The sequence below is a fragment of the Ambystoma mexicanum genome, chromosome 2q (assembly GCF_040938575.1).
Source record: "Ambystoma mexicanum isolate Mex_15411 chromosome 2q, UKY_AmexF1_1, whole genome shotgun sequence".
Taxonomy (NCBI): Eukaryota; Metazoa; Chordata; class Amphibia; order Caudata; family Ambystomatidae; genus Ambystoma; species Ambystoma mexicanum.
The window spans coordinates 114,526,264-114,549,269 of record NC_090924.1 but is presented as its reverse complement, the minus strand read 5'-3'; the positions used below and the strand labels follow the sequence as shown (position 1 = coordinate 114,549,269).

At 46.0% G+C, this 23,006-nt stretch overlaps 1 protein-coding gene across 2 annotated transcripts in view; it reads right to left on the bottom strand.

Moving 5' to 3' along the window:
* Positions 1–4,526: 4,526 nt before the first annotated feature.
* JPT2 (Jupiter microtubule associated homolog 2) overlaps positions 4,527–23,006 on the bottom strand; it is a 181,732-nt gene continuing 163,252 nt past the window's right edge. For both annotated transcript variants that reach the window (XM_069646977.1, XM_069646976.1), the window contains 2 exons: positions 7,081–7,129; positions 4,527–6,988 (listed from right to left, as the gene is read on the bottom strand). In XM_069646977.1, coding sequence (XP_069503078.1) covers positions 6,801–6,988; positions 7,081–7,129 — 237 coding nt within the window. In that variant the 3' untranslated portion in view covers positions 4,527–6,800. The remainder of the gene's footprint in view (positions 6,989–7,080; positions 7,130–23,006) is intronic.

Genomic DNA, 23,006 nt, shown 5'->3' with positions numbered 1-23,006 from the left:
ATTGATATCAGAACTTTACTTGCAATTGATACTAGTCACTCCTGAAAGTGATTTCTGCCCATCCTTATGCAATAGCAACCCATGTTGCCAAACTGGGACACTACCTGTTGTATGCAACACTAAGTTTGTCACTAAGCCTCCCCTTCATTTGACTACTGTGCCTCACAAGTATTTAACTCAGTATGGGTCAACTGCACTCCACCCTTACCCACTCTGCCACCCCTTAGCTTGGGTACTTCATGTATTTGTGTATATTAACACAAACAGCCACTGTGCTGCCCTTGTTTAACATATAAAGCCTGTGTTTCCCTTTACTTTGCCATACCTAGCCACTCTAGCATATTTACCAGCCATACCTAGCCATCTGCATAATCTCCGGCAACTGCTGTATCTGCCTATCTGCCTCTACCTAGCCAAGGCCTAACCTGCACTCACCTAGCTCAAGCTCAATCTGCCCATTGTGTATGCACCTAGCCCAAGTCGAATTTGCCCATTGTGTATGCACCTAGCCTTAGTCGAATTTGCCCATTGTGTATGCACCTAGCCTAAGTCGAATTTGCCCAATGTATATGCACCTAGCCTAAGTCGAATTTGCCAATTTTAGGATATCTACACCCTTCGCCCTTACCCCCAGGCCACATCCACTATACTAAACATGGCCTCCCACCACACCAACAGGCTTCCATGCTCTGACTCCATTCCTCCTACTCCGTTCCTACCAGCCTTAATCACATATGAGCAACATAACCACCACTCCACAGCTACCCCACCCACTAACGCTGTCCCCAGGCCTAAATCCACTGCCAGAATCACATCTCACACACTACCAATGCACATGAACACTAGATTAGGAGCCCGCACAACCACAGCACACATCAAAACTCACACTGCAGACGCTCCTCCCACCTACTACAATCACTCCTACCTCAAAACCCCAGCATCCCACCACCAAACACCACACCAACACCGCTAAACCGAGCACACATGAACCCTCCCAAATTCAACTTGCTCTCATTAATGCCAGATCTTTACAAGCCCATGCCACAGAAATACATTACTTAATCTCTGACCCCGAGCTAGATGCTCTAGCCATTACATAAACTTGGCTTCATGAAGCTTCCAGACCAGCCATTTGCCAGTCCCTTCCCCCCGGGTACATCATCCTCCGTCAAGATAGACCAACACACAAAGGCGGAGGAGTGGCCCTAATAGTCAAAGAAACACTGAAGGCTAGACAAATCAAATCCATCATATCTGCGAACTTCGATGCCCTATCGGTAAAACTCTCCTTCACACCCAACGACACCATGACAATGCACCTTATCTACAGGCCTCCAGGCCCACTCCTGAACTTCCAAGCAGACTTCCTACACCTCATGGGTAACAACCTCAAACCAAATACTAAAGCCATACTCCTAGGAGACCTGAATCTCGGATTCAATGACACAAAAGACAAACGCAGCAAAACCTTTGCTAAAGCCCTTCTGGACTTCCAATTCATCCAGAGAGTTGACTCTGCCACTCACACTAAAGGCTGCATACTAGACTGGTTAATCAACCACAAATGTCGGGTAGATATCAGCTCAAAAACCCCACAACCTTGGACCGATCACCACGTCATCCACTTCTACATCTCAACGAATGTAGCAATTACTCAAAACCTTCCCATGCCAGCTGCCCTAGCCAGTTCTAAAAAACTACTACCTAAAGAGAGAATTTGCCCACTCCTAGAAGTCTCAGCATTAGCATCACCCATCCCTAATCACCCTCAAAGAGCTAGTTGAACTTTACAACACCTTATTAAAGAGGTGATCGACACAATTTCCCCATTAGAGACCAAAAAAGCTAAAAAAAAAACAAAAAAAAAAACAACTCTTCCACGCCAAATCATGGTTCAACCAAGACCTAAAAACACTCAAAAGACACGCTCTTAAAAAAAAAAATGGCAGTCCTGCCCTTCTGCGTGACTCATACCTAACTATTGTTAAATACAAAAACAGCAAAGCTAAAGCTGCTACATACAATACTAGAATCGACAATGCCCAATCACACCCAAAAGAACTATTCGCTATCTTCAATGAGCTAGTCAGACCTCCCACGTCCAAACATCAAACGGTCAAAGACTAGAAATGGTGTAATGACATTCAAAAGGCTATGCTTGACAAAATAGACCTACTCCAAAAGAAAATCAAAGCCAACCTTGACAATCTACCCAAGTCTCTCCACAAAATGCGGACCTCCCCCAACCCTAAGCACCCTATCCAACATGATAGCAACGCGCTACAGCGATTTACCTTTAGAAAGGTAACCGCTCCTGAGGTCTTACTCATTATGAAACAAATAAAACCCTCACTCTGCAAAGGGGACATCTGTCCAGCAAACATAATAAAAGACTGCGCTGAGTCCTTAGCGCTGTGCATTGCAACCTTTTTCAACGCATCATTTGCCACTGGCTCAGTACCCTCCTCTCTCAAGGAAGCCTGGGTTCGTCCGCTGCTAAAAAAGCCCACACTGGAGACCCAGACTCACCCAACAACTACAGGCCAATTATAACAGTGCCATTCTTGCTGAAAATATTGGACATAGCTGCTTTTCTACAGATACAAGCCTACCTTGAATCTCACAACATCCTAGGCAAGAGACAGTCTGGTTTTCGTCCATGCCATGGGACAGTCGGCACTACTCAACCTAAAAGACCAACTCCTAAGAAATATGGATAAATGCAAATGTGCCATCCTCCTACTCCTTGACCTGTCGGCTGCGTTAGACCTAGTCGACCATACGGCTCACTTCTCTACTGAGCCCACAACATGGATCTCAGCCTTCCTGGAGGGCAGAGCTATGAGGTCTACTCAGACCAAGCGTCAGCCACTCCCCAGGTTCCTGCACTTCCCCACGCTATACAACCTACTCGCACTCCCTCTATTCAACGACCTAGAATAATTCGGCATAACATTCACCAATTTTGCCGACTATACACAAATTCTTCTCCCATTATCTGGTGATTACGAGCAAGACTTAAAAACCCTATAAAACACATATGCTATCATCCAGGCCTGGATGGCAGCCAATGGCATCTGTCTCAATGGAGACAAGACATAGATCCTACTGGTTGGCCCAAAAGAATCCCTCAGTAAACTAGACCACACATACAGTACCTTAATCTCAGTCTCCTCTGCTGTAAAAACTCTGGGAGTATACCTAGATTCAACCCTGTCCATGGATAGACATGTTAGTTACATCTCCTCTTCAGCAGCACTAAAACTAAAATAATCAATGCAGTAAAGCCTCACCTATCCACTGTAAACTGCCTCAACATCGCTAGGGCCACCATAGGTGCCAAATTGGATTATTGCAACGTCCTCCTAATAGGCACCTCTGCCAAAAACATCAATAGACTTCAAATCACACAGAACGCCTTGAGAGCAGCCCTCAATATTCCTAGGAGGAAACATCTCCCTAGCAAGACAAAATGCCCAGTGGCTCCCAGTCAAAGAGCGCATCCAGTTCAAGACTCTCACCATTACCCACAAATGCATAACCCAATCTGCCCCCAGCTACCTTACTGAACATATACAATCAGTCCAGACACTCGGACCCAAAAGGGACCTGTACGCAAACCAACTCTCAGTCCCCAACTTCAACAGAGCTAAAGCTGGCGGTTCGAGCTTCGAAGTTCTAGCTCCAAAATCTTGAAACTCCCTACCTCCCAAACCGAGAGCTGAAACATCCCTCATGGCCTTCAGAAAGGCACTGAAAACCACTGTATTTAAGTGAATCCTACTTATAATACTACTGCAATGTGAATAATGGCTGTAATATACAACTGTACCTATGCTCACTGTTCACCATGCTACCTCAGAACTTTAGCTATGTCTGTAACCATGTTCCCATTGTCTTAGTTATATTCAACTATGCCAAGTAAACCTTGTAACAGCGCCACGATGCCCGAGGGCAGCTGTGCGCTTTAAAAATGCAAATAAATAAAAATAAATACTATCATAGCGCTTCTCACACTGAGGGGGAAGCATGCCTAATGCATTCCTGGTAATCTTATCCTACAAGCATTCATGCAAAGCAGATTCAACTTTTCCGTCCCAAAACATGGGACTACATGCTTTAGTGGGTATCCAGACATTTTATTGCAAACAAAAAAAATAAAAAAGTGGTATATTTCAGATCAGTCAATAACAGAAAAACAGTGCAAACATTAATTAAATAAAGGGTAGTGTGGTAAGGGGTTAAAATGGGTCGGTGTGGGGTGGCGTTAAAATAAAACAGGTGCTCCCCCCACCCCCAATTAAAAACTAAAAATGTTGGGTTTTTCTGTGTTTTGTCGACAACGAAATTTACTAGTCTAATTGTTTGCCGTAAACTCACATATAACCCAACTAGTGTTTTGCTAAAAGGCCAGGATAGGTAAATGTTGCTTTTGTCAGAGGCCCATTTTCTGCCTTCCCACATGAGCAGGCATAGTGCACACAAGCAGCAAAGCATTCAAATTTAAAATTAAAACGAGGGCATGGTACAAAACAAGGAGAGGTTTATTGATTCAAAAGTACATGGTGAGCAGCCGTTTTGGATCATTTTCTTTGAGTGCATCATTTGAGAAACTGTCCCAGGTAGTGATCATTGATTTCAATTGGGGGCTTGCAATATCACATGCACGGCGTGGAAGTTGATCTGGACAGAAACAATGAGATTGATACAAAAATAAACACTATTTTTAAGGCATGGCTGAACAGGGTGCAAGAGGATTCCAGGGCACATTTAAAGCACAAAATTAAGTTCGGATTCAATTTTTAATATGAAAATGCTGAAAAAGCATTCCCCAAAACAGATCCTATAAAAGTAGCCACTGACAAATTGAAATGGGGGCAATTAGTAGAGGTGCAGTTTGGTTTGGCATGGCAGGCGATTGTGGGACAAATGACACAGGGTTATTTACCAAATGAAAAGCAAAAGCAGTCTTTGGTTTTAGAACTCCCACATCATGACGGCTGTACAGATTCAGAGGGCGAGCCTTCTTAAAGAACAAGCCTGTGAAGAGGATCAGCCAAAGGCTTCAATGTTTGGCAAACGACAGCAAAGAGCAAAGCGAAAACGTCCATTAGCAAATAGTGCAAGATGATTCTTGTGCGATGGGTGGAATGATGGGTATTGCACATTTTTAAGGCAGTTTTTAAACCACCCACCTTTCCAAGAGTGGTTTCTACTTCTGGTCAATGCTTCCCTGCAAGCTTTTGTTGCTAGGAGACAAGCCACAGATGCACCATGAACAGGTATCAAGGAGAATGGCACAACACTTCACACAGAGATAAGTCTGTACAGCTGGTCAGAAGGAGAAAAGCACTTGGTGGTATACTAAAATGAAAACTTGATTCAACATTCATTGGCATTTAACGTTTACAGCTCATGTCACAGTGTACATGGTTCTAGAAAGGCAATGCTAATAGATGAGAAAGGGATCATTCCAAGTCCAAAAGGACATTCTTACTTCAAGCCCATGGGACAGGACAGAACCGAGTACCAAGATGAGGTGAGCAGAATGGAAAGGGCATCCCCCTGGAGGCATTTTGAAGTTCTGACTGCCAAAGGCTTCAAAATGCTATTTCTGCCAAGCAAGATAGCTCCAGAAGCAGCAGCCACACTACAATTGAGCATCCAATAAGTCCAAACCATTTCAGTCACTGTAGCCAACTGCCCATGGAAGGTCATAGAGCTCTACAGGTGGTGTGCCCACTCCTTGAACAAATATGGATGATCACGCCACATGGAAACACTATGGCTTAATGTTTCCATGCCCTGCACAAGGGGCATGGTGCTAGTTACAGGGTAATTTGGCTACATCTAGGTCAAGTGGCTTCTACAGAGCATAACCATCATGTAAATGTTACGGTGAAGACTTTTGCAGGGTACAGACACCAAGCATCCACAGCAAGCTTCCATAATTCAAATATTAACTGCACAATTATTTTTTCAGAATCAGAACGATAGACTGAATGGCTGCAATCCCAAGGCGAAAGGTAGTTTGTTTTGATTTAGTTTCAGAAAAGCACCATCAAATCATGTTTGGAGTACAAACTGAAATGGACGTGAATGTAGTCTCCATAAATAAATGAAATGTGCAGCAGCCAAATAACAGCTGCTCATGTTCAGATAATTGATTATAATTGTGTATAAATGCCCCTTCCCCAAGCTGTTAAGGTGTATGAGGGAGAGGGGATAAGAGCACCCGTTTAGTGGGATCTTGGAGAATATAGAGTAAGCAGAGGCCCACCTTGAGAGATATATATAGTGCTTGCATGATTTGCCAAGACCCTACACACAATCAGCTAAGTATACAGAAACTGCTACCTTGCCGGTTTGTAAAGAAAATCCTCTAAAATAAGGTGACAAGATCTGCTGTAAAAGCCAAACAGTTGAGGTTCCATTTAGGGGTGAACGGAGCACCACAAGCTCAAGTCAAAAAGGTCTTCAGTGTGCTTCCCAATTTCTCCTACACTGCTGCGCTGTCCTACTACAAACCTTCCTCAGAAGTTCAAACACGACGGGGAGCTGATTGTGCCAAGATTTGAACCTGTAAACCTCAGACAAAAGAACATCTTAACATCTAAACACCTGAAGTTGGGATATGCCACCATAAATTACTGCACAATGGGAGCATGCTCTGCCTGTACTGTAGTTCAAAAGCCCCTTTAAAGTGCTGCTAATACACCTGTCCACCCTCCCTCCAGGAACCAATGCCAGGTTTCTCTGGGTCTTCCCACGCAGAGTATCCTGGTTGAAGTCAGGCATTGTTAATAGAAAGTGATACTGGATTTTCCGCCCGGTGGGTTGATAACTTTGTTGTGAGAGCGTGGCCGTGGTCCTAATCTGGGCTCATGGTCAGTCACAGATTGCGCAGGCTCAGTGGCTCGATCTTCTTTACCCAGATCTTTCTTCTCCTCCTTAATGTCCTTTTGTATCGTGGTTTTCTCTGAAGCCGCTTATAAGATAACAAAAAATTACACTATTATTTTAACAGAAACCGGCTGTTGAGCACTCCAACACAATGAAGCCTAAAGTACAGCAGCTCACCTGATACCAGTTGTTGGGCTTCTCCTCCCCCATGCAAGGCAATATTATCCTGAGGAACAACAAGAGAACAGAATAAGGACCCTAAGATGGCATTTAAACATCCTAGTAATTGCCGAAGACAGCTAGATTTTATGACAAGAATGTGTCGGAGCATGACACAATGGATGCACGTGCAATCATTAATGCAAAACTCCCAACCCCCTTCTCACCAGCCAACGAAAATGAGTTCTTGTTTACACCACAGTAGAAGGATTTCTTTACTAGGAATCAGAAAATGTGTGCAGTGATGGTAGAATAAGCCATTCTTTTTTTTAAACGGCGACATGTGAATATGTTGTTAGGTAACTAGCTAAACTATTGCTTCGTTCGAAGGACAGGAATGTATCCTCAAATTTCACTACAGAGTTGAACTCCAAAATGCTAATAAAATCTTCCCAACACACGCACTATATCACTTCAGCACCAGGATGCATCCCTTAACAGAGTATTCACACCATAGCATCATCACACTTTAAATAGTTCAGGTTTTTCACTGTGTACCAACAAAATACAGCTGGCAAACTGATGTTGGCAGTGGCGTTTAACTTCTACTTCAATTCATTTTAATGTTTAAAGCACAGAACTAGCTCGAGAGCAGCAGAGCACTGTACAGAGTGTGGGTAGCCGGCATTTGAGCTGGCATCTTGCAACAGTAGCGCAGTAATGTGAAGTCAGTGCGTCGTATTTGCGTCCATTGGAATTAATCTTTGGTCAGCTGTTAACAGAGCCATGTTTCGAGAGATTTGCGAAATTGCAGAGTTGTGGGGGCATTCCGAGGAGACAACCAGGATCGAGTTCCAGAGGGTGGGTGCATGACAAGAGAAGAATGGTCTGTGCGTCCTATCTTTGCAGACGAAGTGTGATTCAAGCCGGTTGGTCGATTTGCTGCGCAAATAGTATGTCACCAGATTTGTGGAGCTCAGCCGCCTGGTACGCTGGTGTGCTACTCATGACTGCTTTGTAGAAGATACATGCAGTCTTGAACAGCATCCTGGCTTGGAATGGAAGCCAATGTAGTTTGCGTAGGATGGGGAAGATTGGTCAAAATTCCATCCTTCCGTATTACTACGTGCTGCAGTGTGGTGGACTGCTTTTAGCAGAGCCAAGTGAGCAGCTGGGAGCAGTGTCAGGAGAGCATTCCCCCCCCCCACCCCATCGATGTACAAGACCACAAGGATCTGCGCTACAGTCCAGAAGTCCTGCGGCGGGATGAAGGGTTTGATTTTTCAAAGGGTGGAGATTCGGAGTCCGGCTATTTAGCCATTCTTGGCTATGTGTTTCTGGAAGGACAGATCGCTGTCAATAGTCAAGCCCAAGTATTTTGCTGAGTGAGAGTGGTGGATCAAATCCTTCTAAGCGCATATCATTGAGCTATTTTTGGACACGTTTTTTAGCAGGCGGATCGCTAAGGACAAATTCAGTCTTGGATGGGTTTAGTTTGAGGTAGGCAGCCGACATGTAGAACTAGGTAATGGCGAGACTAATGATGTCCCATGCGCCATGTACAACAGAGTATTGTCTGCATATTGATGGATGGCTATATTGGGATCTTGAGTAGTTTTCCAGTGAAGGTTAAAAAGGATTGGCCAAAGGGATGGAACCTTCAGGGACTCTGCAGGAGTCCTGGAGTCGGTTTGAACGCAACGGGTTAATCTGGACAGACGGGTGTCTGCCTGAGATGTAGGAGGTAAACCAATTCAAGACAGTGGCAGAGAATTCCATCCTGTTAGCAAGGAGGTAGATAAGGATGTGGTGATAGACAGTGTTGAATGCAGCCGATAGGTCAAGGAGGACTAGGAGGCATGACTCGCCCTTAGCCATGATTTGGAGAGCATCATTTACCACCTGGATGGTGGCCGTCTTGATGCTATACTTGGGCGGAACCTTGACCGATATCATTTAAGAGGTTGAGTTGTTTAATTCTGGCAAGTAGTTGTGTAGCTACTACTTTCCCCAAGATTTCGCCAATAAATGAGCAGTTCGTAATGGGCCTGTAGTTGGCCAGGTAGTCTTGTTGATCTAGGACTTTTTCAAAAAGAAGTTGTATGAGGCCAGTCTTCAGAGTGTCTGGGAATTATCCTTCTGCGAGGGAGGCATTGATGATGCTGATGAGCACATGGAGTGCCATTTTTAATGAGGCCCGTATTAGATCGTCAGAGTAAAAAGTAGGTTTGAGGTAAACTATCATTTTTAGGAGATCTGGGGGAAAGAGGATGAATTTGGTCCAGAGGGGCAGTGTGCAGGCCTGGGTGCAGGAGGGAGATGCTAATGCTGAGAGGTCGTTTAGATTGTCTCTCAGACGTCAATTTGTTCAATAAAATTGTGTTGATTCCGTCACATTTTTCTTGAGTTGCTGCTACCTCTGGGTAAGGTGAAGTTTTGGTACAATGCTTTAATACTTCAAAGAGGGCTTTGCTCTAGTTAGCGATTGCTGCAAGGGCGGTAGAGTAGTAAGCAACGTTGGCCTCGGTAATCAGAACCCAACAGTTTGCGCAGAGATTTGAGGTTGGTGAAGTCTACAGAGTTATGGTTTTTGTGGCACCATTTCTCGCTCCGATTGAGCGTTTGTTGGAGGCTAGCTTGGGGTAAGGGGTGTATTAAAAAAGAAATGGTACGGTTGGTTTGGTCTTAGCCTGGTTGGATTTAAGGCGTGAATGAGTGTCCATTAGTTTAACAGAAGAGTTGCTGAATAATTCCAGGCGGCCCGAGGCATTCCCTGTGGTGCGGAAGTCTGCTTCTAGCTCATTGACTGGGAAGGTTTTAAATGAGCGGTGTTAAGTGAGGGTGCCTTTAGCCTGATCTTTGTGAGCCGTAGTCGAGCGGGTGATAATGGCTTGGTCAGACCAGTCCAGTGGGGTAGGGTCTGCACAGGTGATGCAGGGGGATGATGTGACGACTAAGTCTAGGGTGTAGCCTTTGTCCTGTGTGGGTGGGGGTAGAGCACAAATTGCTTAAGGTCCATGGAAGCGCTCAGTGCGAAAAGCGTGTGGTGGTCAGCCTGTGACTCAAGGAAGTTAAATCACAGAGAAAAACATTATTTGAATGTGCTAATTTGGCAGAGGAGAGTAAGTTGGGGGTGTTGCAATGAAAAAGTCACTCCTGTGAGGTGATCTGTAGATGACGTGGAAGGTGATCGATTCCTTGTGCGAAACAGGGAACTGGCAGGCGAGTCAAATGCGCTTGTTCTGGGTTAGGGGGATGAGCATGGCCAATCGCTCTTATGGAGGAATGCCAATCCGCCTCCTGCCCTTCCTGGCCAATTGGCATGTTGGATGCAGTAGCCTCGGGGTAGGACGACCTAGAAAACATGCAAGTATGGGGTAAACCATGTTTCAGTGATGAACAGAGCATCAAGGTTGTTGTACAAGATGAGGTCAGCGATCTCTGCAGGGTGAGCGACTGCTGAGCGAGCACTGATCAACATGAGAGGGTGTGTGTATTTTGTCTGGGAGCAAAGGCAATATTGCTGAGGTTAGCTAGAGTCGCTTGCCGAGGTTACTCAGGGCACTTGGCTATTCGAACCCTAGTGAGAGTGGCGTTTGGCTGTGGCGGGAGGAGACACATGGTGATGTCATTTGGTGACTAGCGATTGGTTGGTAGGTGAAATGCAGGCTAGCAGGCGAGACCCTTGGCCCAGTTAGTCCTGGTCTTCGCTGGCCCTTCACCGAGGACAGCAGCGTTGAGGACGTCTAAGGAGGTGGAGCAATGAAGCTTTCAGTACCATTCTGCACTAAACTAACATTGAGCAGAGGTTGAGCAACATTGAGTTTAGGGTGAATACTTATGTATTAAACTGGGCTAAAAGGAAAATAGTTGTAGGAATGGTTGATTGTAATATGCTCGTGAGCTAAACACGAGGACTCCCAACACTCGAGCGTGAAGTAAAAATCTGAGGATGGCTACCAGAGGCGGGGCTTAGGGAGAGGGCAGTAATTGGCTAGGGGCAGTATAACCCAGAGGACAATGATTGGTTACTACTAAGAAAGACAGATCAGAAATGAAACCGATACGGATTTTTTTCTTTACCGAGGATTCCCAGCATGACGACAGGGAATATTCATGAGCATGTGAATCCATGCCAGACCCCATGCTGAAGAATGAAGCTTTCAGTACCATTCTGCACCAAACTAACATTGAGCAGGTGTAGTGTGAATACTAATGTGTTAAACTGGGCTAAAAGGAAAATAGTTGAAGGAATGGTTGATTGTAATGTGGCAAAGAATCAGAAAATAGAAACATACGTGCAGGTATTCGTGGTTTAAAAAGGGTCAGAGTTTGAACTGCAATACAACATTCTGAAGACCCCCAAGTGGCTAAAATAATGAGGAAAAGGTAGGTGTTGGGTAGATTTTCATGTGAAATCCCCTTCACATGCGAGTCCCCCAGCACTTTTTTACTGGACTACTGTATTTTTTTTTTATCAGTTCACCCGAGTGAGTGGGAACCTTTTTCCCCACTTTTTTTTTTTTTAACCCTCTCATTAGGTTTTTTAACCCTCTTTAGGCTGCTAACCTCCAAATTGTGGCATCCGTCATTGACTTTTTGCAGCACACAGCACTCTGCAGTGTCGCTGGGAAACTTTGGGCTTCCCCGTTTATTTTTTGTTACTTTCCTTATGAGAAACAGAGGGTATCCTTTGTTTTTTTCTGTCTGGAGATCAGCACACCCTACCTTATGTGGAGTACTGAGGAGCTACTCTGTATCCCCTTTCTGCTCCTGTAACTGCTCCTGTAACTTTTTGGTTACAGCGACAAACTAATCTGAATAGCTGGCGGCAGTGGTTTCATCGTACCTACTTAGTGCAATTTTTACTGCCAGGATCTACTCAGCCACGGTAATTCACAGAAGGGTCACAATTGACCCAATATGGTGGCAATATTCTTTCAAGATGGCTTGTCCTTTCTTGGTCCTTCTGCCATGTAGGGTGGGGGAAGCCTTGGACTTTTGTCTTAGGTTTCCATGGGAAAGCCCACCAAGGCGCCAGTGTGTCGTGAGGACAGGAAACATGCGAGGACTACGAAAATCTGTCATCTGTCTTCTGCTGTGCCTGGGAGAACACCTACCTTTTCCTCATTCCTCATTATTTTAGTCACTTGGAGGTCTTCAGAATGTTGAACCAGTTCCAACTGGGAGGCTGGCGGTCCTAAAAGGACAGGCACCACCCAGAGTATCAATGGTAGAGGTGTGCTTATTGGTTGGGTTCCTACATAAAAGGCATAAATCCTGATGCTGAAGTCAAGCTGACCACTGGAACTGAAGAACCGACGAGGAAGAAGGAGACACCCACAGCCACTTCGACGACTAGAGATGCCTTCTGAGTAATCGCTACTGTCTGACCCCTTCTGCCAAGTGTCAGGAGAGCCCCAAAAAGGAAGACTCTCTCCCTTAGAATGGCACGGCTAATCAGTCTGAATACAATCTGCATTTTGAGCCATCTCTCGATGAGCTGTGACCTTCTCCGGCTGCAATTCGCCAATACCCTGCGACCTGCGACCATTGTGCGGTGCCTCACCCTCTGAAGATCGAATCCTGCCGAGACTTGACCTCCAGAGGCAAGATTCAGCTCATTGAAGTGCTCTTCGAAGTGCTTGACCCAGAGAGCAAGCTGAATCAACCAGGCGGTAACCGTTCTTCACTGGTGCTTTGAAAAGGGCACCAAAACCACAGAACTAAGAAGAATCTGTTGCAAAGAGCCACTGCGAGATCCATTCCAGTGTCCCTTCTTTCATCTGCCTGACCAGAACGGGTCTGCTGCATCACAGAAGTATTGTGCTGCATCCTCTTCTTCAGGTTTAAGGTACTGTGGACTCTTGGTAGAATTTACCTAGTTGCTTTGCTGCTCCAGTGTTGCTGGAGTGCCGATTTGTGCATTTGGGAGTTTCCCCAATACATGTTCTCCCAGGCCTAAAGCCTTGGTGCCCACAGGGAGACTCCTATGAAGTCCCTGAACCCTTTTACCCAACAAAGAAGTGTCCTTACAACAAAGAAGTGTCCTTACTTGCTACAAGTCTTCTTCTGTAACTCTACAACAGGTGCCTTGCTTATTTTCCCTCCACATCTGACTCTTAGACACTCCATCCTAGATAGGGATGGACTTCTAAAGCCCAAGGCCACTGTAACTTTAATGTTATGTCACTCAGATTTATAACGCGCCTGTACACCCAAAGGGCATCATGGCGCGAGGATAGTCATAGTAGTACAACATAAATCTAGAGGACTAATGAAATACCACAGTTATTAACAAGCGACGGAAGTGCAGGTGGTTCAAGGCTGCTCTGTGTTCGTTTTGATTCATCGAGTCTTTACTGAAATAGTGATTCCAATTATTGATTGCCATGTGATTTTACAAGTGTGTACAGAGTTATTTTACCTACCAGTATTATCATTCAGTGATTGTTGGTTGACAAGTACTTTTGCTAACCTGAAGAAACTCTTTCCCTTACCTGAATTCCAACTTAAGGTTTACCATTGAATTATGTTACAACTGCAGCTGGCTTACTTGGATTGAAAAGTGAATTTAACAGTTGAGTTTGTGTAATAAATACCATATTTATAAAACAAGTGCAAGTATTATCCCTGTTTTTTTGTTTTTTTTAGCACACAAAGTATTAGTACTATACTACAGCCCTTCTCTCTCCTACACTAAGCCTGGCTGCTCAGCCATCGCTGCCAAACCTTTTGGGTTGTTTCGGCCAATACTAAGAGTTGGGGTCCTGTACACTAAAAGTAGAGTCTTATACAGTCCGACCATAGGTGGACTTTAGCAGAATTTCCTAACAGTAGTACAGATATAATTAGGTACCCAGATGCGTCAGACTATAAAATCGTATTAATGGTAATGCAAAAGCAAATACACTACGGAAAAGAATATATATATCGCAAAACAAGGTCTTTAAATTCTTGTTTCACTACCCACCATGACTGTCACTGCGCATTTCTGAAGGGTAATCCCAAAATATTTTTAGCCGAAACATGCTGTACAAGAGTACCAAAACCAACCCCAGACATGCGTTTCGGTCTAGTCTCTAAGCACAGTGAGCAAGGAGTCCACGTCTAGATTACTCTGGAACTCACTCAGCAGATGCTCCATAATAGTCCAAGTCCACAGCCAATGTTTATGCAGCATGCAAAAGCACATTCACAGCCGCCACTTGCTTCTTCAATGATTCCTGGGACAACAATGTTGAGGTTGCCGGTTTTGGGTTACTGCCTCTTTGAGGGAGAGAGAGGGGAGAATGGTATTCCACCTAGCAATGCAGCCAAAGCAACAGTGCACGGCCGACAATCAGAGAGGTGGTATGCTCAAGAGTCATCACAAAGTTGAAGACCCTCAAAGACTGAACATCCTGGAGAACGCCTGCCCAGCACCACAGGCGTAGCTGCATTGCTCATAAGAAATTCAGAGGCTGGTCCAAGAACCTCAACCTCTTCACGGTCTGTAGCATCAACCTGGGTAGAACAGATCAGGCCACTCCACAGATCTTAAATCTGGATCAGCAGCCAGGGGGCGGGAGGGGAGCTCTAAGGGACCTTAAGTTGTAGCCCCAGCAGGCTTGAAGAATTGATGGGAAATAAATGAATGTACCACAGCCTCCGCTGCATGCAGTTTTCCAAATTACTCGTCTCAGTCTAAGACGACACCCTTCTGGGCCGAACATGGGTAGGCAGGTGCCTGCCCGAGGCACCTCTAGGATTGACCCAAAACTTGGAGGCCCCTTGTGAAGTCCCTCATAATATTGTATGCCTGTCCGGAGGGAGCTCCATTGCACACCCAGTCATGGCGCTCATGTGATTGTTAGCCGGTGCGAGTCCCAAGTCTAGGGAGCCCCATAACCTCCTCCAACAGAAAGCGGATGTAACCTTAGTCCATGTACCGCTGTAGCTGAAGTTGAGGACTATAGCCCCATGATCTAGTACGGCCAGGTTGCCATTTTGTTATCAGCAGTGACTGTATGTTCAACAACTACACTGTAATTCATGAAAACACCTGCCTCAAAAATATGCCCCATAGACGATGCCTGAAGGTGGTGAGGCATGGGGTGGGGGGCAAGACTACTGGCTCATGACAGCCGGCAGAGGACCAACCGTCACAGGAACCTGGATCAGCCAAAATTCAGTGTGCCTCCATCAGCCAGAAAGCCACACCCAATACCGACATTTGTACTTTAGGCTCAGGGCATATTTTCTACAGGCTCCTGAGATAAGAAATGTTCTCCCAGACAGATAGAACGTAAAAGACAGACAAGCTCTGCACACAAGATATGCAGCCCCCCCCCCCAACCACGTCTCCCCCTTAAGCACATAGCAACTGCCATACCTCAGTTCCATTCACTCTGAATGTCCCAGCAAACACCCGATAATTATTGTTTGGAAATACTTGTATTAGGAGAACAATACATTGTGTAATTTGCCAAATTTGTTTTTTATGCAATGATTGTATGAATGAGTGAGTTTGGGATCGAGGATGAAAGCTGAATATGATGATGAACTGCTAGTTATGTTTTAAAGACAATACATACAACGATGTACTATGCTTATTGATTAAAACTTGTAATATCTTTTGAATAATCTGTGTCATCTCAATCCACTGGTCTGTTCTATACCAGACTTTGCCAGGTTGTGGATTGAAGGGTGGGTGTCAAATCCTGTGCCAGGTAACGTACAACTTGGCTACAGTTCTGTTCCAACAACCAGAGGCAGAATCTCAAATGTCTGCTCCCGTACTGTGCTCTGAAAAGGCTACTAGTCAATGATTGACTAGGAGGTTGTGAGGCTGGAAATCTAACCATTACATCACCATGGTGTCCCTGTACTCATTACCTTTTTTTCTGGTTCTATGCCAAAGTCGCAGAACACCGAGAACGCCCCGAACCCCCCAAAATCTGGCAGGCTGAGGGCACACCATATACCTAGTTGTCTCTATGCAAGATCTCTGAAATATCTATCTGTGAGCGGCGTAATGGTTGGCTGCAAACTTTTTAACAAATTCCATTGGTACACAGCAGCTAGTGCCCATTTCTGTGCCTACCAGCAACCATGATTAAAATACAATTGCTAATCCTACAGCCACAGGTGCCTGTGTGCAGTAGACAGACAACATATGCTGTGGCTACAGCAGCCCAAGCCTGCAGTGAACATGACCAGACTGACAGGGATGTTTAGGTGGAAGAGTAAATCCACTTCAGTCTGTCTGGGAGACAAAAATTAACCTTCCCGATTTGTTAAGTCAGATATAGCAGACTAACAAGAGCACATGCTCAACGATATTTATATTTTAAAAAAACAAAAGAAAAAAACTCTAACCTTCCATGAAGGGGTCCATACACTACAAAACAAACAGGTGCTCATGATGTCTCACAAACAAAATGGGTCCTCTGTCCAACTCTTTTCTGAAGTACCAACTAGCCTATCACTTAGAAAAGAAAGAACCTAAGTTTGAGCTTAAGATAGGGTTACTTTCACCAAGTGGTAACTTAGGAGTCTGGTTTTCTGACCCCCCACCAAAGAGTTATTACGATCTTCTCCACTTCTGGTCAGTCCTATTTAGTGACCCTCGTGGGGCAAGTGGTTTCTCAACCCAAGGTGGCTTACAAGCATGCTCAGGCCTGCTTGGTAGCTGGACTCTTACTGGATTAATTGGATGGTCAACCCTGCTTGGGCTATGTGCCTGTTCAGTCCTCAGTAGTTTGCTTTGACTCAGCCCCTCCTGGGGGCATTCTTATGTCAAGCACTGGGTAGGCTACGGGCCTGCTCAGCCCTTCCACCCCCATTCTGTGGTATACAGATTAGCAGTCAGTCTGGGCTTTGCTGTGACCTTATCACCCTTGATACAACATTGCATACCTCTCTTCCAGCTGCTGTAGGTCCGACTTCAGCGTCTCTGATCAGTGCAGCTCTGCAGTTGACACTGTGGCCCAGTTTCTGGCCAGCCAGGCCCTAAACATCTGTTCAGCAGGATGTCAATCGCGCTGCTCTTGGCAGGATCTCAGCTCCTTCCGCTGCAGCGGCACCAGGTACTTCATGTTCTCAGCTGGTCCCCAAGCGACATAGTTACACAGGTTTTCTAGAGTCTGTGCCCACCACGCGAACAATGTGGTTCTTACTCTGCATGGTTGGGTAGGAAGGCATTTCTCATGCTCTGCTGCTTCTCCCTTTCGTTGCCACCATCTAGGGGTATTAGAGTTCCTCCCTTGAAGGAACGTGACAATGCCATTGGTCTTGGTCATCAGAAAGCGGTAACAAATACAGCTGAAACCGAACCATCCATGTTAAGCGGCCCTGTACATGGCGACCTTGTTCAACTCCTACATGTAACCAATAAAAAAGAATGACTTAAAGAAACTGGAGGTAAAGTGGGATTGTGATTTGGGCATTACTTGTCCCCAGAGGAGATGGGGAGTCAACGCCATTGGCAATCACACTTGCCACGTACCCTAGAGAGGCAACTGTGTAGCAGGCTCCCCTCCCTGGTACCAAAAGGGGTGGCTGCGCCTTGGGGAAAAAGGGACACATTCCTTGGATTGGGGCGCTCTCCTGCAGTGGTCCTATGAGAAATCTAAGATGGTCCAAATTTTCTTGTTTCTTTCCGATGCTCCACAGTGAAGCAAAACAACTTTAGGTCTAGAAACCAGCCGACTACCCTGGCGTTTAGTCTTTTCTAAGGCACATCCAGGTTACGGGGCCAGGGGGGGAATGGTCTGTAATGAGCAAAAATGTTCTCCCTGTCAAATAGTCAAGCAGACTGGTAACCGCCATTTGGTTGCCAAAGACTGACTCTACAGTTTCATAGGTTTGTTCGCGAGCAAACAGTTTTCAGCTGGTGTACAGGGCTGCAATGTTCTTGGCCATCATGCAGCTGTGTGTGGACAGCTCCCAGGCCTACTATGGACACGTCCATCTGCAAGATGAACTCGCGATTGAATCAGGCACCTTCAAAATAATCTGAGTACTTGTTTCATGCCATCAAAACTCTTGGTCATGGCATGTCCAGATAAGCTTATTCGGGTGCGACTTTCAGTTCATCAGCGAGTCCGGTCACGATGGACAAGAACCTAAAGACTGCCAGTCAGTGTTCTCGTTTGGAATTAGGGGGATGTGTTGGCGCAACTGCCTTTTCTTTCTTGGTCTCGGACTGTACGAGGCCAATGCCTACAAAATACTCAAAGTATTTGACAGCATGTCGGGCTAAATGGCACTTCTTTGGATTGGCCTGAAGTCCTGCCACTTTTCAAAGCCATGGTGATCTCAGGTCGTATAGATGTTCCTCCCAACTGCTATAAATCGCTATCAAGGTAGGCCCCCTCAAATCCAAAATAGGACTCAAGCAACTTATAATTGAGGTGGCCCTTCCATTCAAGTATTTCTTAAGGGCCATAGCACCGGGAGACCATTTTATTATCCAGAAATCGGTAGGAGGACTAGCACTTGATCCCCCAAAGAGAATGACGGTCACAGACTGTCAGTCATAAGTGGTGTTCTGGTGTTCCTGAGAACTCGAAAGGTGTTGGCTTACGATGTTCCTTAATGCCATCATGCAAGATTTTAGTTCATGAGCGGCTTGGGATATGGGTATTGCAGTCTTCCCTCCTCCTTCCCAAGTCTCTCTTAGCATGGAAAGTACATCCCTGGGTCTCACCATGTAGTAGTTCAAAAGGGGAGTATGCCAAAGAGGAATGAGGATGGGGGCTTGGCTATTCCCTGACTGCAAAGAGGGCCCATGGTATCATCAGATCCCAATCTTAGCCATCTGTTGCCACTAGTTTATGCAATATACGTTTCAGGGTCTGATTGAGGACATCTGCGTACCACCCACAGACAGATTGTCTTGTGGAACGTTTCAGGGTTTTTATATTCAGCACCCCTTTCATTAGGCTTGACAAATGTTGGCCCTAGATCCATGAAGATTTCCCTCTGGAACCCTACCCAGGAGAGGGAGGGGATAAGGGGTTTAAGGATCTGCTGAAGGAGGGGTGTGGGGGGAGGCGGGGTCTGGATCTGCTGACTGAGGGGCGGGGGAGGCTTCTGGGCCACATAATCCAGGATGACCAAGTGTGTTCCCTAATGTAGGTCGTTCAAGGGGGCGCAAAATGTTCATTGCAATCTTTGGAAAAGAGACTTCGATAATAGTCAGTGGTTGTAAGGGAGTTCTAGGGACAGTAGTAACAGATCTTTTGGCAGATGTCAAAACTGGCTATGGAGGTCTCAATATCGATGTATACACCTGGCCAATAGAACTTAAGGACCAGGTCTTGCCTCTTGGTGGCCAGCCAGGAGATTTGAATGAGCCAGCTGCATGACCATCTTCCTATGGCTCCTAGGGATCACCACCAGAGTCCAGAGTTCTTCGGGTGCCATCCCGTTCACTACAACCCTGATAGAATAGGCCCTTAAAGAAAAAAGGCCCACTCTGCTACCAGCACAGACCTTCAGAGGTAGCTCTTTCGATGGCTTCTGCCAGGCTGTCATTCCTTGGTGTGAAAGCCAAGTCCAGTAAAGTGGTGGCATCAGCCCGTTAAGCCTAAGGCAGGTGGGGCTAGGTTTTGGTCAGCTTCCCCAAAACATACGGAATCCCAGGACGTCTGGCCGAGATTACCCGCTTCCTGTAGGGTGGGGATTATGAACTGTTCCAGCATCTCCCGAGCAAGGGTTCCCCGGTTTCTAATGTGTAGGGCCCTGTCCCAGAGATGTGTACCACCATCTGAATCTCCCCTCGACAGCTGGGGTCAACCCCTGCTGCGACATAAGAATATCACCAAGCTAGGCCAGATTTTGCAGCCAACTTGAGATAGTTTAACTTGGGGATGGGCAAAACGCCAACACCGGAGGGAATCAACCCCCATTCTCTACTAGGGACCTCAACTTCATTAGCACTCAAGTCGAAACAAATTCATTGGGGAGTGTCCCTTTTTGGTAGCCTCGCTAGGGAGTTTAATCTCACTAACATGGCTCCCCAACTGTATCAGGTTGTTCGCATCCCACTTCTGACACCAGTCATGGAAAGTCAGACCTAAGAGACAGACAAGAGGGCAGGTTCAACGATCTTTAAGACAAAACAAAAAAAACAAAAAATGAAAAGGAAGGGCTCCTCTTAGTGGATTCTATGAAGGGTTTCTTACTCTACAGAACAACAAACAGGTGCTCGTCAGGATGTCTCGCAAACAAAAACTGTCCCCCGTCCAAATCTACTCTAACCTACCAACCAGCCTTTCACTTAAGAAAAGTGAAAGAAAACCCAAGCTTGAGCTTTAGGATAGGGTTACTTTCCCCTAGTAGTAATTTAGTGGATGCTGGTTTTCTGACCGCCAGCAATGAGTTCCTGCTATCTTCTCCACTTCTGGATCAGGTGTCAAAAAATTCCAAACGAAACAAAAGACTTATCAGCTTTCTTTTTGGTCAAGACAATGTCCTTGTTATATACTCCAGAAAGTCTTTACTCTATCCCACCTCCTTGGAAAAAAACTCTTCTGGGTCTGTACCAATAGGCAATTACAAAGGAAACAAAATTCAGCCCTGGTCTTGTCTGAATGTTTCACCTGGGCAGCTCTATTTGGTGTGTCTTTTTATTCAGCCCCTCATGGGGCAAGTGTTTCCTGAAACCCAGGTGGGTTATGGGCCTGCTCATCCCCGCTTGGTAGCTTGCTTCTCTCGACTCTTCCTGCATTACTTGGATAGACAACTCTGCTTGCGATATGGACTGTTCAGCCCCTCTGTAGTGGGTTTTGCTGACAACCCTCTTGGGGTATTCTCATGTCCAACCCAGCATGGGCTACAGGCCTGCACAGCCCTGCTCAGTAACTTGTTTTTCTGAACCCATTTGGGATTATTTCGCCCTGTGCGGGCCATGGGACTGATTGGCTCTTATGAGGTGTACAAGTTCTTTGTTGTGACCTCGCTTTCCTCGACCCGCTCTCGATAAAGACATGGGTGTGGTCTGGGCGGTTGAGTGCGGCTCGCTGGTGGCCCAGTTTCTGGACCGCCGGGCCATGAACATCTTTGGCGGGACGTCAACCTGCTGCACCTGACAAGGCCTCCGTTCCTTCAGCTGCTGTGGTAGCAGAATCTCCAGGTTCTCAGCTTGTCCCCAAGCAGCAGCGTTCTGCAGAATTTGTCCACCACGCCAGGAGGGTTCTTCCTTTGAGGAAGGGGCTTCTCCCTCTGCGGGGCAGGACTTTCTCAGCTCAGTTTGCTTCTCCCTTTTGTTGCTCCCATCCAAGAGTATTGGAGCTCCTCCTTTAAAGGCAAATGACAACGCCATTGGCCCTGGTCTTGGGGGGCAACAAGTACAGGTAAAAAACCAAGCCATCCACATTAAAGGGGCTGTGTACATGGTTCTCTTGTTCAACCCTCATGTAACCAGTGTACAGGAGAGGTCACCCCCAGTGGGCTCTCACTTGCCCTATCCCCTACGGTGGATATTACATAGCAGGCTCACCTCCCTGCTCCCAAAACGGTGGCTTCCCCTTGGAGAGAACGAACAAAATCCTTTGATTCGTTACACTGAATATAAAATAAAGGCACTGAAAACGGTACAGAGGCTGCCATTCATTTTATTTTTTTCAAGAAACACTTTTACGGCAAAACTGGGGTCCAGACAGCCCAGCAGTTTGGTAGAAGGCATCTGCATTGGAAAGCTCCTCCCACCCCCAACAAGTCTAATGCGAAATAATGGGACCATATTATAATTGTAGAGCTCATACAAAGTAAAACCTGGGCCACAAAAAAAAGCATTTGAACATTTTGAGCAAAAGGCAATTCTGGATATGCACAAGTTTCATTGCAGAAAAGGTCAACAGCATATAATCATCCAAGCAAGACGGGTGTTTTCATTTTGCAGCTTTCCCTTCCATTGATATGACTGGATGTTAGGTAAGATGTTACCTTTAGAGCCAGATCTACCTCCCTTGTGAGAACGCCAGAAGTTTTTGCTGAACTGGTAGATTATTTTTCCCTATACCTCAGTGAGTGGGAACCTTTACACTCACAGATCCTATTCCTCTTTTTATGTTATAGGTACCTTTATAGCGCACCAACGGAACTGGTCCCCAAGCGCTCTGGCGAATCTGTAATCAAGAAGGGGCGGGTAGGGTTAGTCGGGAGGAGGGGAGTGGGAGAGGTGGTTTGCTGTTGGCGGCTTCATGTCGGTATACACCGAGTGCTGGGCTTTGGTGAAAGTATCGGATCGGGTGAGGCCTGGTGTGCTGTAGGTGCTGTCTGTGTTGATGTGGCGTGGTAAAGTGCGTGCGGATTGCTGGGAGAGATGGTTGTAAGAGTTGTGTGGGTTAAGTATGCGGGTTAAGTATTCAGAAAATTGAGGGTTGGGTTAGTGGGGTCTGTATCCTGGTTCAGGTACTTCTGGTTCCGTTTGAGCGGAATCCCTGTGGCTGGGGTTGTTGCTGGTTCCTTATGGGCAGTCTTGCTGTGGTGGAGCTGCGCGGAGCTGCGCGTATCCAGCTGTCTCTTTGGGGTGGTAGGTGGGTCTGAACCATTTCTTCAGGTGTGGAACTGGGTTGGTACTATCTATTTATTTGTTATCTAGTGTGAAACTGGTCAGTGGAAGCTTTAAATGGTTCAGGGTCAGAATGCTGTTGATGAGACACCCTAGTGCGTCCGTCTATGTCAGCCAGTGTATTCTGTTGTTCGTTTCCTCCCATCATGACCATCTTTCAGTTCTTCGGTTTTCGTGGGATGACTTCCTTAGGAATATTGCTTAGTTGTAGTTTGTGTGTGATGGCGCATTGTGCTTCCCACTGTATCTTGATGAGCGTTGTGTAAAGTGGGCGCTTATTCTGTTTCTCACCCTCTGGGTTGGGCTAATGGTAAAGGGTTTCCTGTTCCCTAGCGGTCTGCTTTGATTAGGTCTTTTGGGAATGGCTATAATTTAGGGTCAG